Consider the following 17612-nt stretch of genomic DNA (forward strand, 5'->3'; position numbering starts at 1 on the left):
GTATGTCTGTGCTACCTCTAAAGGTGAAGGACAACAGAAGTGAAGCCTGAAGGGTAAGGGCCTAGAGCATTAATGGGAGGGCTGGGGTAGTGCAGCTATTCCTTTGACACCAGCTCTCAGCCACACGGCAACCCACTTTAAGGGAGAATCAGTGTTCCAGACCCCTCATTGGAAAGCACTGGGTTCTGACTCTCTTAGCCAATATGTGCCCCAAGCCCAGGTCACTCACCCATGCTTTGAAAAACAAGACCTGAGACTCCCCAGGAGTTGTACCCAATGAGTGGTAACTGCATGGCCTGGCTAAGAGCCGGGATGGTGGCAGGAAGGGCAGCCTGCCCCCACAGCAGAGAATCTGAGGCTGGCGGAGAAGGCTGGGCTGAGTGTCTGGACCCAGAAGAGTTCCGATGGCTAGGATTCAGGCCTCCCTCCCAGAAAATGGCCCCGATCCCTTCCTCCAACCAACCCAAGCCAGCAGTGGCTGCTCCAGGACCTGTTTCAGGCAGTCACAGGTAGGGAGGTCTAAAAGGTCTCTAGAGACCACGGAATCTGAGGAGCCGGGCAAGCGGGGCTCTCCCACTAACTGGCTTTTGGGGTCTGCGTGGGAAGGAATGGGACTGCCTTTGCGAGCCGTTCCAGGAAAGCCGCCCTGTTCCCGCAGATCCCTAGCGTTGTCGCCGCCGTCGCGTCCTCCAGGGTCCCGCCTCCCCGCAAGCTGGTGGGCTCGGCGGGCCACCCGCCGCCCCGTTACCCAAGAGGGCGGAGCGAGCCTTGGGCGCCTACAGGGGTGCCCGAGCTGCGGGAGCGCAAGGGGTGGGGCTCAGCGGGCCAGGGGAGGAGCGGGGCGGCGGGGCGGCGGGGCGGCAGGGTGCAGGGAGGGGCGGGCGCGGGCGGCGGAGACCGCGGCAGCTGCGGCGCGACAGACCAGGCCGGGCAGCGACGAGCGCACCGAGAGCTCGAGGTCCGCGTAGCCCAGCGCAGCCATGTGAGTGTCCCGGGGCCGCTGGCCGGGCGGGGGACTGGAGCGTCGGTTCCAGCGCCTCCCCTGCCAGCGCCGGCCCGTAGGTCGCGGATCTGTTACCCGGGCTGCGGCCCTGTCCCACATCACCCCATCCCCGGGACCCCCGCCTCGCGGTGCCCTTTCTCCCCTCCCCCTGTGCGCGGAGGACGCAGCTTCGCCCCACAAAAGCCGCCGCCTCCGGGCCTGCCGCGCCCGGCGCTGCCTCCTTCCCACAGCAAGGCCCAGGCGGCCGGTGCCCTGAGGCCCTGGAGTGGACCAGGCCTGAGGGCGGGCCCTCGGCGGCAGCCTGAGCCCTGGCACGAGCGCTCTGCTGGAGCCCCCGCTACCTTCACCACGGGGGAGGCTGAGCTGGGAATGGGGAGGGGGCGATGAGGGGTGCCAGTCGGCCTCCAAGATGAGCTAATCTTCTCGGCCCCACTGGCTGGCCTAAGCCGCTTTGGGGCCCGGCCCCAGGTGGCCTAGCCTGGCCCGGGGTCGGGCTTTTCGCCCAAACCTGGCTCTGCTGAACCCCAAGAGGATCGCCCCAGAGCTGTGGGGGACAGATCCTGTCCCTAAAAATGAGAGGCTGGTGTGGTATCTCTACAAACAGCCAGGCCTGGGCACCCTGCAGAACTGATTTGAGGAAGGGGCTACTCACCACAGCTAAGTCCGGCCTCAGCACCCTCTGTCTTTCTCTCCCGAGTGAGATCTGAATCCAGCCTCTGGGATGGACCCTTCCCAGCCAGTTCTACTTTGTGGCCCCTAACTTGTGTCCAGGATGTGTGGCTGAGTACCTACTGTGTGCAGTCTAATATAACAACAACAGTGCCCTGAGCCTTGCCCTAGCTAGGCCTGCAGCGTTCAGCCCCGGCACAGCCTTCTTAGAAGGGTTATGACAATCTGGCAGATGCAGGCCCAGGGAGGTTAAGTAATATTCTCAAGGTCACACAGCTGGTTTGGGGAGAGGTGCGAATTAGACCCAGATCTGAATTCTTGCCACTGCACTATCCACCTCCGTGGCTTGGTGGGTGGAGATGAGAATTAGAGAGTGAGGTACAAAGTACTCCAGCAAGACTAGGAGGCCTGGCTTAGTTACCTCCCACTTCAACCCTTGCTCTGCGTCCTGGGTCCTGTAGGAGCAGCTGTCAGAGAGAGGGACCTGGATTTGAGTGGGGGTAGAGAGAACATGCAGGGCTCCAGCCTGAGTCCTTCCTGGGTGGAAAAGCAGGCGAGAAGGGTGCAGCTGAGTCAGGGCAACCCATTGCTGCAGCTGGAACTCACACCCCTGCCAGGCCTGGCCCAGGGGAGGCTACCAGGCTTGGGAATGTGACCAGCTGACTAGGGAGGGGACCGTCAGGAAGTGAGGCTACCTGGCTGCCTCTGCCTGGTTCGGGGCTGGGGGGTCCGAGGCAGCTCTGCACCCCCTCCCTCCCTGCTCTGCAGTTGCAGCATGACGTCAGCAGCCAGGTTTGGGGCAGTTGCCATGGAGACAGGAGCTGGCTCAGGAGGGACCCCACTCTTCCTTGTAACCACCCCTTGTCCTAGGTTATTTTTAGCATCTGTTTACCTCATCCTGGGGCTGCAGGGCAGTGGGGTAGAGCTGGACCTGGGGACTCCTGGTGAGATGACCACTGAGCTGGGAAGTGTAAGTGGTGGGATTTCCTGCCTCACACAAGTACAGTCTTGGTATATTGAGGATACTGGGGGCCATAGGATCTGGAGCCATGCAGATGGCCAGTATTACATGCCGGCTGCCTCATCCCCTTTGGAACCTGGGTTCATTCCCATGTCCAGAACAGATTTCAGGGCTGGCGTGAGTCCAGAGAGGTTCTTATCAGCCAACCCCCACCAGTTCAGGTGGACCCTCTCCCTTAGCTCAAGAGGTTCAGTTCTTTCCCTCCCCCACAGCAGGGGAGATCCTGCCTCTCCACCCCCTGAAATGGTCACTCGGATGGTCATTTGGGAGGAGTCTGGACCAACAGTTATACATCCTGGTTCCCTGTGGGACTAGGGGGGTCGGTGGCAGCAAAGCCCCAGTCAGAGAAAGAAAATTGATGGGACAGTCAGCCTGCTCTGAGTCCAGCCAACCCACTCAGTTCTAGAAGCTCAGGGGACCCCTACCTTGCCCCATCCTCAGGGAACAGAACCCCACTTGCTGATATAATCAGAAAGTAGGGAAAAGACAGGGAAACTTATATGTGGGGTAGGGGAGGTAGGGTGGACCAGACTTGAAATCTACCCCTCCTACAGCTCAGGATTTGCTGTTTCTGGGTCTGGGCAGCCCAGTTCACTCAGCACCCCCGCTCATACTCAGCTCCCCCCTTCTTTGTTGCCCTGGTGCAGGCCCAGAGGGTCAAGCAGTGAGCCAAGCAAACAGGCCCTGGTCCTCAGAATTCACAGTCTGCTTGGAAGACAGACACTAAAGGAGAACTGACAACCTAGTTATGTGGCCTCAGTGATCAGAAGGAGGAAGCCATGAGACGCCTAAAAGGGGGAACCAACCCCAGACAGGCTTCCTGGAGGAAGAAGTCATAGGGTAAGACTTGAAAAAGGAGAGGGAACTGGTCAGGGTGAGAGAAGTGTCGGAAGAGGGTATAGGAGTAACGGGGACTGCTGCTCAAATGCCTTGCAGGTATTGAGAGAGCGTTTTGATAGCTGAGACGGAAAGACCATGTGGGGGAGCAAGGGACTGTGAGGGAAGGAGTGGTTGAAAAGTATATGAGGGAAGGGACAGAGTATTGTGGGTCACATTAGAGAGTCTGGACTTTATCTTTGGAGCAGGGTATTACTCATGTTTCGCAAAAGTCAGAATAAAGGGACGTTCAAGATTTAGAGTCTTGGGGTCAGACTGCTTGGGTTTGAATCTTGTGCCTACCATTTACCAGCTGTGTAATCTTGGGCAGATTAATAATTTTTAGTAACAGCAGTTAGTATTTGTTGTGTGCTTATACTGAGGTAGTGTGTCCACCCCAATTTCCCTACCCCACATACAATTCGCCCTTCCCCAAACATTCCCTATAGGGAGGGAAGTATATCATTTCATCCCCCCAGCAGCCCTGCGAGATAATTGTTGGTATTATTATTATTATTGTTGTTGTTGTTATTATTACTTGCATTTAACAGATGGATATCTGAAGTCCAAAAGGATGAAGAAATGTCTTGCCCAAGGTCACATAACCAATTAGCCTCAGGTTTCTCTGTGAAATGGGGCTAATAGGACTCACCCCATAGGGTTGTTGCCAGAATTAAATGTTTGTTAATTAAGCACGGTGTCTGACATATAGAAAGCACATGATAAAGCACAGTTTTTGGCATTGTCACGCGACTAGAATTTTAAGAGCAATGTTGTTATTGAATAAAGAATGGATCATTGTAGGGTAGAGACAGGGAGTCCATTAGGAAGCTGCTGTAGGGTACTAGGTTAAGAGTTGGTGACAGCTTGGATCTGAATTCTAGCTGTGGGAGGTGGAGGTGAGGGGACAGGATCCACAGATGGCAGGAGTGGGTGGCTGAGTGGATGTGGAGGGTAATAGACTGGGACATCCAGGATGGCTCCTACTTTGTCTTGAAAACCTTGGTAAATAGATGGTGGGACTGTCGTAGAGAGGTAAAGACTGCGGAGAGTCAGGTTTGAGGAGGAAAATGGTGAATTCAGTTTGGGGACTACAAACTCAGCACATCCCTAATAGCCCACTCTGCATTGTCGTTCAGCTTCTGGGGAGGCAACAGGCAGTTAGATACACAGGGCCTGGTGCTCAGAAGAACAGTTTGGGCAAGGGAGAGATAAGGAAGCTGGCAACATTTAGATGGCATTGAACTGTGGGAGGTGTACAAAGCCCAAGGGCAAGGAGAATGAGGCCCACTTGGGGATGGAAAGAAAGACAGATCCTCTGTGGGAAAATAAGATGTGCAGCCAGAGAGATAGGTGGAAAAGCAGGGGCATGGTGCCTCTTCAAATTCAAGGGAAGGAAGGGCTCAAGGAAGAGGTAGAGAGCTACAAAGTGAAAAGCTTTACTGAGATCAAGCAGGCTAAGACTCTGGATTCAGCAACAGGGAGGCACTGGTGGGTGACCTCTTCCCAACCAGTCAGGGGAGTGATGGGTGTGAAAGGTGGTCCAGGATGGCAAGGAGTGGGTGGGTGTGGAGAGAAAATAGAGGTAGACATCTCTTCTAGAATCTTGACTCTGAAAGGGCCAAATGGAGTGAAGGCCAAATGGGGACCCCAGAGGGGTCATTTCTTTTTGTAGTTATTTAAAATCAACTTTATATTGAAATATATATACAGAAAGGGTACATGTCCTCATTGATACAGCTCAATACATTTTCACAAGGGAATACACCCATATAGTATCGTGAAATAGAACCCAGATTAGGAAATAGAACATTACCAGCACTCTGGAAGCCCCCTTATCCCCCTTCCAGTCACTATTCCCAAGGGTAACCACTCTTCTGACTTCTATCACCATAGATGTGTTTTGCCTGTTTTTGAACTTCCTATTAAGGGAATCATAAATATGTCCTCTATTGTGGTCTTGCTTCTTTCATTCAACATCATGTCTTTAAGATTCATCCATATTGTTGCATGTAGTTATATGTTGTTCATTCTTTTTACTATAGAGCATTCCATTATCAACTGATGGGCATTTGGGTAGTTTCCAGGGTTGTTTTCATTTTTTATGGGGGCTCGTGGAGAAAGTCTGAAACACTCATCACTTTCTATGAGAAGGGAGAGATGACTAGGGCACAGATAAGGATTTCCCCCGTGGGAAATGAGAGCCTGGCTGAGGTTGAGAATTGCTCTGTCGTTCTAGCCCAGCTGCTGAGCCAAGACCTCTGGTATCTCCCGCCAGCCTATGTGCATGTGCAGAGAAGGCGGAGAGCTGGATTGCCCAGGGCTGGTTTCTGCCAGGTATGAGACAGGTGCAGAGTGCTAGGGATATTAGCAGCAGGCAAATGATGGAGTCATGGCTGTAGAGCTAGGGAGAAGGCTGTGCAGGGAAGGTAGGGAAGAGAAGGTAGGAGGGAGCTGGCAGAGAGAAAGGAAGCAGAGGTGGATTGTGAGCTCTATGCAGGGTGGTGACTGCAATTCTGGGCTGTATCTCCAGTGACTGGCACATGCTTGGCACAGGGTTGTCATTCAGTGGATAGTTGAATAAATGATCTGAGAGCCCAGGAGGTCTGAGGTAGAAGGCAGGTGAGGTGGGGGTGATGGAGACAGCTTGAAGGTTGTGGTCCATGTGGTTGTGATTTAGGGTAGGGGCATTCCAGAGCCAAGTGATAAGGCTGGGGTGTTCCCATGGGGGGTAGCTAAATGATGCAATCGGCCAATGTTGGGCAGGCGATCTACTGAATGCATAGTTGCCACTGTAGGGTGCATAGCACCCAGTTTTCATGGAGGGAGGAGAGGATAGCATTTCTCAAACTGGGGTCCTTGGAAATCTGGCATCTGAATTGTAGGGGGCTGGTGGGCTTGTTGGAAATGCACACCTTGGGCCCACCCCAGTCTCTTGGGAAGAAAGTAAGCCCAGTGCAACAGAATTGACATCAAGGAGCAGGAGTATTTATGGGGGTAGGGGGAGCACCAAGCCCCTCTGAAGGGATAGGATGCCTAGCGGTCCCTAGATATGGTGGCCTCTATCCTGGCTGGAGGTGGACAAGGGATATTCAATGAAGAGACTGGGGGTGGGAAAGGGCTGACACCAAGGAGATTCAGCCCGTGTGAGCTGGGGACCAGAAGGAGGGGCCTCCACCCTAGGATACAGCTTCTGCTAGAGAGGAGGCCCTGGCTGGACAGTGAGTCCTCTTTCCTGGGGTCTGAGGCCGGAGGGGGGATGCCGAGACTGAGCACCCTATCTGTGGGGGTAATGCATCCAGTTCCTTCTCTGCTTCCTTCCCTGGACAACAACACATAATATGGGATTGATCCAATCCCACATCTTTGGACCCTTTCTCTTATCAACCTCCACCCCTCATGTTTAACACCTGATTCTGTGCCCTTCACTGGCACAGTTTCTCTACTCAGCACCCCAGCCCTTTCTTGTACTGTCTCAGGCCCCACTGTCTAGCCTTCACACTCAGAACCCAAACTCTCAGCCCTCTGTGAGTTTAGCCCTCTCTCAGCACCCTTCAACAGCCACTCCATGAGACTCCTATGCTACGTGCACCCAATCCAGCCACCACGCAGTAACCTCATGCTATTTATCCTTCCATATTGACCGCTGCACTCAACTCCTGACCCCAGCCGAGAAGATCCCCGTCAGTCCTCTCCCCAAGGGGCAACCTCAGTCACCCCTCCCAGAGGCCGGGCAGGCCGAGGCCCGGGTGCCCCCCTGGTCCTGCGGGTCCCGCCCCATCCCGGCGGGCTGAGTCAGGCGGCAGGAACTGGGCGGGGGGCGGCGCCTGGAGGAGCTGAAGCTGGAGCCACAGTCGCTAGGAGTGAGCGGGGAGCCCAGCCAGGCCGGCAACGAGTGGCCCTAGGCCGGCGGGGACCCGGGGGACAAGCGCGGCGGGTGGGGGGGCTGTCCCAGACCTACCATGAGCGCCAAGAAGAAAGGTAGGACCCGGCCTGGGGCTGCGAAGGCTCCGGGACTGGCTCCAGAGGGTGCGGGCCGGATTCTGGGGGCCAGGGGAGTGTGTTTCGCGGGAGCGGGGTGGGGGTCTGCGGAGGATCCCTTCCCGCTAAGGGCGCGGGCGAAGGAGTCTGTCTACGACTCAGTTTCCAGGTCGGAGCTACAGGAAAGTGGAGGGGGCGGGGCATTTCTCGTCACTGCCCCCCACTCTGGGAATCCCCCGGCTCTGGGCGCCGAGAGGACTCTGGCGTCCGGGCTCCTGGGACCCAGTGGGGGCTGGAGGGGAGCAGCTTACCCGCGGCGGGCGGATCGCGGGAGCCTAACCCGCGCCGGCCAGGCCTGTCGGGCAGCTCCGCTGAGCTCAAAACCTGCACCCCGCCCCACCAGGTGACCTCCAGCGGCCTCGCTGGGTGCGGGCGCGGAGCTCCTGGTCCACTTCGGGGGGAAGTCAGGGGCAGGGCTAGGGAGCCCGCCCCGCCCCTGGTAAACAGGCGCTTCCGCACATTCTTCGCGCGCCCCGCCCCTTTCCTGCCCCTTCCCAGCCTGGGGAGGGTCCCTGCGCGACCCCCCCCTTCCTGCCCCTTGCGGCAGGCGGAGCCTGCACCTCTGCAGGAAGTGGGGGCCGAGCTGAGGCCACGCTGAGTCCGAGGCCGAGTCACCCGCGGCCTCCCTGTCATTAGTGCCGGGGCCGGCGGGCTTGTCGGACTCCCAGCGTCAGGCCGTGTCCGGCAGGACTAGATACAGAGGCCTGGCCGCGGGGAGGGGGCTTCAAGGGTCCGACTGGCGCTGGACACCCGCCCTCGCCACCCCCAGGGAGCCCCGCGCGGACTCATTCCATGATGTCCCTGTCGGTGCGGCCGCAGCGTCGCCTGCTCAGCGCCCGGGTCAATAGGAGCCAGTCCTTCGCAGGCGCCCTCTGCAGCCACGAGCGGGGGCCCAGGTACGCAGAAGAGGGGGGCTGATGGGAAGAGACTCTGACCCAGTTAGAGCTGGGTGTGCAGTGAGAGTTTGGGGGACTTCTTCTTGCCCCTTTCTGAGTGCAGACTCTTCTTCAGGAACTTCCCGGCCTTCAGCCCTCCGGGACCTCCACGGAAGCCCCCAACGCTCTCCCTAGTGTCCAGGATGTTTTCTGTGGCGCACCCAGCCCCCAAAGTCCCACAGCCTGAGCGGCTGGACCTTGTGTACGCTGCGCTCAAGCGGGGCCTGACGTAAGCAACTCCCTCCCAATGTCTTGTCCCAGGATCCTTCCCCAGCTCCCAGCCCCTTTCTGCCAGTGGGAACCTTCCCCAGCCTCACACCCTCTCTCCTCTGTCTGTATCCCGGGCAGCTTGGAGGCTGCAGAGGGAGGTTAATTCTTGTTGTCATCCCAGGGCCTATTTGGAGGTACACCAGCAGGAGCAGGAGAAACTCCAGGGTCAGATAAGGGAATCCAAGAGGAATTCCCGCCTGGTGAGTGAAGGGTTGGCCAGGATGCCCTGGACTAATGCTCTTTACCCCTGTGGTGTGGGGGACTGGGCAGGGACAGTGGTGGGTGACATCAGGGTTGTTTTCTGGAGTGACTCAGTCCAGGTATAACTAGAAAAGAGGATATCAGGAAAGGCTGGGAGATTTCTATCTCCACATTCCCCATCCTGTGCACACTCTCTGCCTGGGACCCAATACCTGCCCATGGGAGCTTCCAGTGGGGTGGGTCAGACCCCCACAGACATGAACAACAAGAAATTATATTGTACTGGTACTGACGGAAGAGCCATGGTTCTTCCTGGGTAACAGCTCAGGGTTTCCCAGAGGAGGAAACACTTCTGCTGGGTCTTAAAAGGTGAATAGGAGTTCCTTAGTAGAGGGAACCGTGAAGAGGCACAGAGCTCACTTCTAGGGGTTGCTGGAAAGGAAGTGGGCCACTGGAGGGACCCCAGGGAAGAGATACAGGGAGGGATACTGGAGGGGTCTTGGGGACCAGATCTATATCAGCTGCACCCACCAGAGGCCAGGCATGTGGGAAGGTGGGTCAATGCCTGCTTTGACTGGAGTGACCGTGGACTGTGGTGTGAAGGGGAAGAGCTAGATGGATCTGGATGGGCAAGTGCTATGCTGGAATACTTCCCATAACTCCTAAGTGCCCCTCTCATCTCTCCGTGCAGGGCTTCCTGTATGACTTGGACAAGGTGAGTGTATGGAGAATGGTGTTGGAAGAGGTTGGCTCATGGGGAGGGTAAAGGGCCCTGGACCTCAGGCTTCTCCTGACACACCTCTCTCCCAGCAAGTCAAGTCCATTGAACGCTTCCTGCGACGGCTGGAGTTCCATGCTAGCAAGGTACATATGCAGCATGCATATGTGCATGTGATACATACGGGGTGGGAGATTGGGTATCTTAGGGGGGTGAGGGGATGCTAGACCCTGGGTGAGTCTCCCCCCACTGTCATTTCACTCACCTGCCAGATTGACGAGCTGTATGAGGCATACTGTGTCCAGCGGCGTCTCCGGGATGGTGCCTACAACATGGTCCGTGCTTACAGTACCGGGTCCCCAGGGAGCCGCGAGGCTCGGGACAGCCTGGCTGAGGCCACTCGGGGGCATCGAGAGTACACAGAGGTGAGGGATGGGTGCCCATGAGGCAGAGGCACAGGGTATGGCAGAGTTGGTGAGAAAGGACTGGTTGTTGACCCCCTCCTGTCCCTGCCCGACCCTCCTAGAGCATGTGTCTGTTGGAGAGTGAGCTGGAGGCACAGCTGGGCGAGTTCCATCTCCGGATGAAAGGTACTGAGTGGTGGAGGCAGACTGATGTTGGGGAGAGGGAAGTGTGTGCTTGAGACCCCTACCTCAACATGGCTCATCTCCTTCCCCCCCATCCCCAGGGCTCGCTGGCTTCGCCAGGCTGTGTGTGGGCGATCAGTATGAGGTATGAGGCTGTATACAGGTAAGGGCTGGGATGTCAGGGCCATAACATCAAAAGCTGCCTCATCCTGCCTGTTCCCCTAGATCTGCATGAAATACGGTCGTCAGCGCTGGAAACTGCGGGGCCGCATTGAGGGTAGTGGGAAACAGGTGTGGGACAGTGAAGACACCGTCTTTCTTCCTCTGCTCACGGAATTCCTGTCCATCAAGGTGATGCCTCTGCCCAGGACCACAGGACACATGGATCCTGTGACTCCATGACCCTAAGGACCCCTTATGAGCCTGAGACCCTTACCTCTATGACCCTCGTCTGGCTCCATGGCTCTGTGAATATGACTTTATGACCTTAGGACTATTTGACTCCCTGAACTCCCAAACGTTTGTGACCTTCACAACCTCAGTGACTCTACAAACTAGACCTGTGTGATCCCCATGCTCCCAGGGTGCTTCAAACTTCCAATCCCTGCACCCTCCTCATGGCCCTGTGACCATCATATAACCTTTATGCAAATTCAGACCTCTGATCTCCCATAATTCATGACACCCACACCCTTGTGACCGACCCCACGATGCGTTCTTGACTACAGGTGACAGAGCTGAAGGGCCTGGCCAACCATGTGGTTGTTGGCAGTGTCTCCTGTGAGACGAAGGACCTGTTCGCCGCCCTACCCCAGGTCGTGGCTGTGGACATCAACGACCTTGGCACCATCAAGCTCAGCCTGGAAGTCACCTGGAGGTTGGTGGGGCTGAGGGGCTTAGGGACAAGTCCTGGAGCCTGTGGCACCTGCTAACAGCATCTTTCCTCCCCAGCCCCTTCGACAAGGACGACCAGCCCTCAGCTGCTTCTACTGTCAACAAGGCCTCCACAGTCACCAAGCGCTTCTCCACCTATAGCCAGAGCCCACCAGACACACCCTCGCTTCGGGAGCAGGCCTTCTATGTGAGTCACAACCCAGGCTCAGGCCATCCCATCCCTTAGGGGCTCCTTGGGGATGGTCCTGAAATGCCCTTTCCTCTCTCCCAGAATATGCTGAGGCGGCAGGAGGAGCTGGAGAATGGGACGGCGTGGTCCCTGTCATCCGAATCTTCAGACGATTCATCCAGCCCACAGCTCTCGGGCACTGCCCGCCACTCCTCAGCCCCCAGGCCCCTGGTGCAGCAGCCTGAGCCTCTGCCCATCCAAGTTGCCTTTCGTAGGCCTGAGACCCTCACCTCTGGGCCCACGGATAAGGAGGGAGCCGTGGGCCCAGCCCTGGCCAATGGGCATGCCCTCTGCAGCCGGACTCTGAGCCATATCAGTGAGGCCAGTGTGGACGCTGCCTTGGCTGAGGCTTCAGTAGAGGCTAAGGACCTAGAAAGCCAGGGACCTAGCCCATCTACACACCCAAGTCCTGTTCCTCCTGCCCTGGATCCTGGCCACTCTGCCACAAGCCCCACTCTCAGTACAACAGGCCCTGCCCACACATCTACAGACCCCACGCCACCTGTACGTCTAGACTCACTTCACAAGGCCACAGACTCTAGCTCTCCTGAACTACCAGGCCCCACTGACACCACTATAAGCTCCACCTGTAGTGCCATAAGCCCTACCAGCAGTGCTCCAAGCCTCAGTCACACTGCCACAGGCCCTACTCACAAGCCCAAGCCCTCTACCCTGACTGCTACAGGCCCTACCCCTAGTGCCACGGGCCCAGGTGAGACTACCACAAGTCCCACCCATGAGCCAATGCTTTCTACCCTTACTACTGAAGGTCCTACCCCCAACACTACAAGCCCAATTGAGACTACCACAAGCCTCAGCCACACTGTCACAAATCTGACAAGTACTGTCACAAGCCCCACCATCAAGCCCACGCTCTCGACCCTCACTACTACAGGCCATACCCACACTACTGCAAGCCCCACCCACACTACTACAAGCCCCACCCACACTACTGCAAGCCCTGCTCCGGCCACTACTAGTCCTACCCCCAGTGCTAAGGACCCAGTCCAGACCACCAGGAGCCCCACCCTTTTAAGTGTAAGCCCTTCCACTTCTCTAGACCTTGCTATGCTCCCCAGCTCCTCCGCACACACGGGCCCCACCCTCCCAGGCACTCATGCCCTGTCCTGTAGCCACCCAGCTTCCACGCCCAACACTCAGGCAGACCCCATAGCCCCAAGCACGTCCTACCCAAGCTCTGCCAGTACCAGTTGGGAACCCCTCAAAAGCCCTTCCCTAGAGCCCCCAGAGCCTATCCTTCAGAACCCAAGCCCCACTGCTTCACCCCTAACCCCTATGCCCCAGCAGTCAGACCTTAGCTTGGTCATGGCTGCCCAGGCCCCAGTTCTAGGGGCAGCTGGAGGGGCTGGAGATAGGAAGTTGGAGGAGGCACTGGGGGCCCTAATGGCTGCCCTAGATGATTATCGTGGCCAGTTTCCTGAGCTGCAGGGCCTGGAGCAGGAGGTGACCCGGCTGGAGAGTCTGCTCATGGTAAGGAGTGCTGGGCTGTGGCAGCACAGGGAGGGCAGCCAGGCAGTGGCAGCAGCTCTGACTCCCTTCGCAACCCCAGCAGAGACAAGGTCTTACTCGCAGCCGGGCCTCCAGTCTTAGCATCACTGTGGAGCATGCCCTGGAGAGCTTCAGCTTCCTCAACGAGAATGAAGACGAAGACAATGATGGTCCTGGGGACAGGTGAGATGGGACTGGGCGAGGGGGAAGAGGTGAGGTGAAGGCCGGGTGAAGGAGTAAGATGAGAAGGGGGAACACGTAGGGTGGGACCAGGCTGAGCACTGAGGAAAGCAGCAAGACTGGAAGTGGACAGGAGGGGCTGGACTTGCTGGCGGATGCGTGTGTTCTCCCCTCCCATGTACTTCTCTTGATGCCCATGTTTCCAAGCTCATCTGTATCCCCAGTGCTTCTGACCACGCTCCTCCTAGTTCCAGCAACGTCTGCTTCCCCTGCCAGTCCCCACCAGCTCACAGGCCTCCAGTTCCCCCTCTCTCCCTTGGCCTCACCTTGGACCTGCCCTATGAACGAGCTCCTTCAAGGGCTCCCCATGCACCCTGGGTGCCCCAGCATCAACCCTTTTTGTCTCAAGTCTGGCTGTCCCAAAGAGCCTGGCCCCTCAGCTCTGTCTCAGAGCAGCCTTTGCCAATTCCCAGGTGTGGGTCATGACTGGCCCTTCCTACCCCTGCTACTGCCCAGGTTATGGCCCTGTGTCCTGCGCCCCTTGGGCCACAACCCCTTGCACTCCACACACTGTAGACCATCCTACTTGCAACCCTACTTCCACCCATCCCAGCCCCGGAAGCCCTAGAAGTCCCAGTGGTCCTAGCCGGAGGTGGCACAGGGCAGACAGACTCTGGAGACCCCTGCTAACATCTGCTCATCTCGGCCCCTTCCTCCTACTGGAAGACCTCTGTGAACTTACCCATTGTCTGTTGTATATCCATCATCTGTTCTGTCTGTTCTCTTCTGGGATGGGCGGACTGAATAAAAATACACTGGTGACCAGATGGTGATACGTGCCTCTGGGGTGATTGACCCCATTTTTCTCTCAGGCCCCCAAGCAGCCTGGAGCCTGGGACTGAGGACAACCTTGACTCCCCCATTGCTCGCCCCCTCAGCACAGAGTGTCCAGCTCTGGACACTGCCTTGGTCCAGCACCTATACCACTGCAGCCACCTCCTGCTGGTGAGGCTACTGGCATTCCCCCCACCAGCCCCTTACCCCAGGGAGCCCTCCACGCTTCCTCTGCATTCCACTCCCCAATGCCCCAGGTCCCTGGCATCTGGCTCTTACTGAATGGAACACCTCCCACAGCCTGGCTTTCCCCCAGTCTCTCCTGATGCATGGTGTAGTCCCTGGGCTCCAACCTCCCCAATCTCTACCTTGAGGTCTGAGCTACTTGGCCCCCCCATTCTCCAGAAACTGGGCACATTTGGGCCGCTGCGCAGTCAGGAGGCATGGGCCCTGGAGCGACTGCTGCGAGAGGCCCGAGTGCTTGAGGCGGTATGCAAGCTTAGCAGGCGATGGGAAACCCCTGCTGCTTCAGCCCAGGAAGGTAAAGGCCCTGTGGGCTGTGGCTCAGTGTCGCCCTGAAGCTCGTCCCTTGCCCTACCTATCTGCCCACTTGTCTGCTCTGTTGCTAACAGCTTCTTGCACCTCCTCACAGTGGTGCAGTTCTCAGCCTCTCGGCCCGGCTTCCTGACCTTCTGGGACCACTGCACAGAAGGACTCAGCCCCTTCATCTGCCCTGTGGAGCAGGTGCTCCTCACCTTCTGCAATCAGTACGGTGCTCGTCTCTCCCTGCGCCAGCCAGGCTTAGCCAAGGCCGGTGAGTGGGCTGCCTACCTGCCCTCCTTTCTCAGATCCCCAGTGATGGGACTGCAGGGTAAGCCATTTCAGCCCACACAGACATACTGAGCTGAGCAAGGGGAAGAAATAGCAAAGGTTTGTGCAAGAGGACCCAGATGGGTAGGGTTTGGACAGGGGGCACCTGGACCTGAGCTTGGCGTGGGGGAACTCTTACCTTAAAGGGCCTGGGTCCATTTAAAGCCTGAGGTCTGTGACACTGCCTCCCACAGTGTGTGTCAAGTTCCTGGAGGATGCCCTGGGCCAGAAGCTGCCCAGGAGGCCCCAGCCAGGCCCTGGAGAACAGCTAACCGTCTTCCAGTTCTGGAGTCATGTGGAAACCTTGGACAGCCCCTCGATGGAGGCCTATGTGAATGAGACTGCTGAGGAGGGTAAGGCCGTGACTCTGATCGCAAAGTGGCCTGACCCTATGGGGGGGCTTGAGGGGTGGATGGGGACATGAGTGGACGAAAGAGCCCATCCCAGGAGGCTCCTTGCCCTGCTACCTTGTTCTAAGCCCCCCTTCCTTCGTTCAGTGTTGCTGGTGCGGAATCTGAACTCAGATGATCAGGCTGTTGTGCTCAAGGCTCTGAGGTTGGCACCTGAGGGGAGGCTGCGGAGGGATGGGCTTCGGGCCCTCAGCTCCCTGCTCGTCCATGGCAACAACAAGGTCATGGCTGCTGTCAGCACCCAGCTCCGGAGCCTGTCACTGGGCCCTGTCTTCCGGGAAAGGGTGAGAGTTGGGCACGGCTCCCTTGCAGGCAAAGGCTGGGGTACTAAGCTCCCAGTGTCTGGCTAAGTCTGCCTCCCACCCTCACCCAGGCCCTACTGTGCTTCCTGGACCAACTTGAGGATGACGATGTGCAGACGAGAGTAGCTGGCTGCCTGGCCCTGGGCTGCATCAAGGTGAGACCTGCCAACCCACCCACCCTTTCTGTCCCCCAGCCCTGGGCCTTGGGCTTTTCTCACTTGCTCCACTGGGCCCACCTCTATGCTTCCTCCCCCCGGTAGGCTCCTGAGGGCATTGAGCCCCTGGTGTACCTGTGCCAAACAGACACAGAAGTCGTGAGGGAAGCTGCTCGGCAGAGCCTGCAGCAGTGTGGTGAGATGGGATGGGACATAGGGCCAAGTAGAGTTCAGGGACATTTGGGCAGATGGGAGTAGGGGGTGAGATGGGGTCAAGGGTGGGAGGGCTGGGTGGGACTCAGGCCACTCCTTACCCCATCCTTACCCATTACAGGGGAAGAGGGACAGTCTGCCCATCGACGGCTAGAGGAGTCACTGGATGCCCTGCCCCGAATCTTTGGGCCCGGCAGCATGGCCAGCACAGCATTCTGAACTTCCCACCCCCCCGGCTTCCAGTGCACCTTCCCCCCACTTTCAGGGCTCACCAGGCACTGACAGGGAGGGTGAGGACTGGCTCCAGACACCCCTCCCCCACAGATTCCTATCAATGAAAATCTAATATATTCTTCTGTTGCCCTTGGGGTTGGTCGTCAGTGCCTGCAGTCAAGTGCCTCCCAGCCTCAGTTCTGCACACTTGCCACACATCAGTGTCCCGGGCCTGGCCATCCTGCCTCTGCCCCACCACCTCCCTTGGTTTTGTATTTTATTTACAGAGTTTTACAGAAAATAAAAAAGCAAAAATGCCTTTCCTACGTGGCCTGATCTTGCACACTCCTGCCCCTCGGGCTCCAGCACCCTTTACCTGTGGCCCTTCCTGACACTCGTGGGTCCACACTCCCACTGTGACAAGGGCATGTGCTTCTGTCCTGGAAATCCAGGTAGAAGAGAGCCCAAAGGCCGGAAGTGGGCTTGGAGAGCAGAGGAAAAGGGTGGTGAGGTGTTACTGAGGGGGCTCAGCCTGCAGGCTCGGCATGCCCTGGGCCTGGAAGCTAGGGACCCGGGTGGAGTTGGTCTAGAGAAGGACCAACAGTGGCAGTGGAATGGCTCCCCAGCAGCTAGCTCTCTGCTGCCAGGAGGCAAAAAGAAGGAATCGGGCAGGAAAAAAGGCGTGGTAGTGGCTGGAACTCCTGGCCACCAGGAGGCAGCAGAACCCCATCAAAATGCCAGGCTCCTAAGATAGGTCTTCCCCTCTGCCTTGGCAGCCTCCTACAGAGGGGGTGGAGTGCTAGGAGCTCCTTGAGGGCTGGGTAATAAGAGAGATCCTTGCAGAGGGTAAGAGCTAGGCCCTGGGAGGCAGGAGACCTGGATGGCTGCCCTGTGACCTTAAACAGCAAGTCCCTTCTCTCTGATCCTCCTCCCCTCTGTAATAACAAATCTGACTGAACTCCGTGGCCCCTCACAGCTGACTGACCTATTCTGCTTTGGGAAGCAGGACTCCAGGGAGAGGGTTCACCTCCCCCCAGAGCTGTGTGGCATGTGAGTATGTTAACCCCAGAAAGCTAAGCGTCCTATGGAAGGAACTTGAGGGTGGGGTGGATTTCAGGATGGCAGTCTTGTTCCAAGGAGGGCCTGAGGGAGGCCCACACCCAAGGATGGAGAAACAGGCCCCCTGCCTTTCTCCTCTCCAGAGCTTTCTATCCAGGGGCAAGGGAGACGGCACAGCAGGGCCTTTCCCACTCCTTCAGCCCACTCTCTGTGCCTGTGGTGGCAGCATAGCAATGTGATACACTGGGGAAAGTGTGTGTGCCTGCACTCAGGGAAAGCCAATGAGGTACCAACCGTCCCCCCTGGGGGGGTGGAGGTGACCCAGATCCCCAGGGAGCCCTGCCCCTAAGTGTTTTAGAGCTGTATGTGAAGACGTTTGGCTGGGCCCTTACCCACCTGCTGGGGAAGTCAAGCTGAGCAGAA

General features: G+C 57.5%; 1 protein-coding gene across 7 annotated transcripts in view; it reads left to right on the forward strand.

Annotated features, from left to right (window-relative positions):
• Window positions 1-16460, forward strand: part of RIPOR1 (RHO family interacting cell polarization regulator 1) — a 39460-nt gene extending 23000 nt beyond the window's left edge. For 2 of the 7 annotated variants that reach the window (XM_081032526.1, XM_081032527.1), the window contains exons 2-22: window positions 8380-8506; window positions 8610-8774; window positions 8937-9015; window positions 9708-9731; window positions 9827-9880; window positions 10007-10159; window positions 10261-10324; window positions 10423-10466; window positions 10547-10672; window positions 11050-11198; window positions 11273-11402; window positions 11487-12935; window positions 13015-13136; window positions 14006-14138; window positions 14373-14508; window positions 14620-14781; window positions 15032-15190; window positions 15335-15531; window positions 15621-15704; window positions 15810-15900; window positions 16039-16460. In XM_081032526.1, the coding sequence (XP_080888652.1) occupies window positions 8403-8506; window positions 8610-8774; window positions 8937-9015; window positions 9708-9731; window positions 9827-9880; window positions 10007-10159; window positions 10261-10324; window positions 10423-10466; window positions 10547-10672; window positions 11050-11198; window positions 11273-11402; window positions 11487-12935; window positions 13015-13136; window positions 14006-14138; window positions 14373-14508; window positions 14620-14781; window positions 15032-15190; window positions 15335-15531; window positions 15621-15704; window positions 15810-15900; window positions 16039-16136 (3723 nt within the window). In that variant the 5' untranslated portion in view covers window positions 8380-8402 and the 3' untranslated portion in view covers window positions 16137-16460. Of the gene's footprint in view, window positions 1-858; window positions 983-3340; window positions 3534-8379; window positions 8507-8609; window positions 8775-8936; window positions 9016-9707; window positions 9732-9826; window positions 9881-10006; window positions 10160-10260; window positions 10325-10422; window positions 10467-10546; window positions 10673-11049; window positions 11199-11272; window positions 11403-11486; window positions 12936-13014; window positions 13137-14005; window positions 14139-14372; window positions 14509-14619; window positions 14782-15031; window positions 15191-15334; window positions 15532-15620; window positions 15705-15809; window positions 15901-16038 lie in introns of those variants that run through there. The other 5 variants (XM_081032525.1, XM_081032524.1, XM_081032528.1 and 2 more) reach the window with 5 other exon arrangements.
• The last annotated feature ends 1152 nt before the right edge of the window (window positions 16461-17612 follow it).

Source organism: Rhinolophus hipposideros, assembly GCF_964194185.1.
Source record: "Rhinolophus hipposideros genome assembly, chromosome: 21".
Classification (NCBI taxonomy): Eukaryota; Metazoa; Chordata; class Mammalia; order Chiroptera; family Rhinolophidae; genus Rhinolophus; species Rhinolophus hipposideros.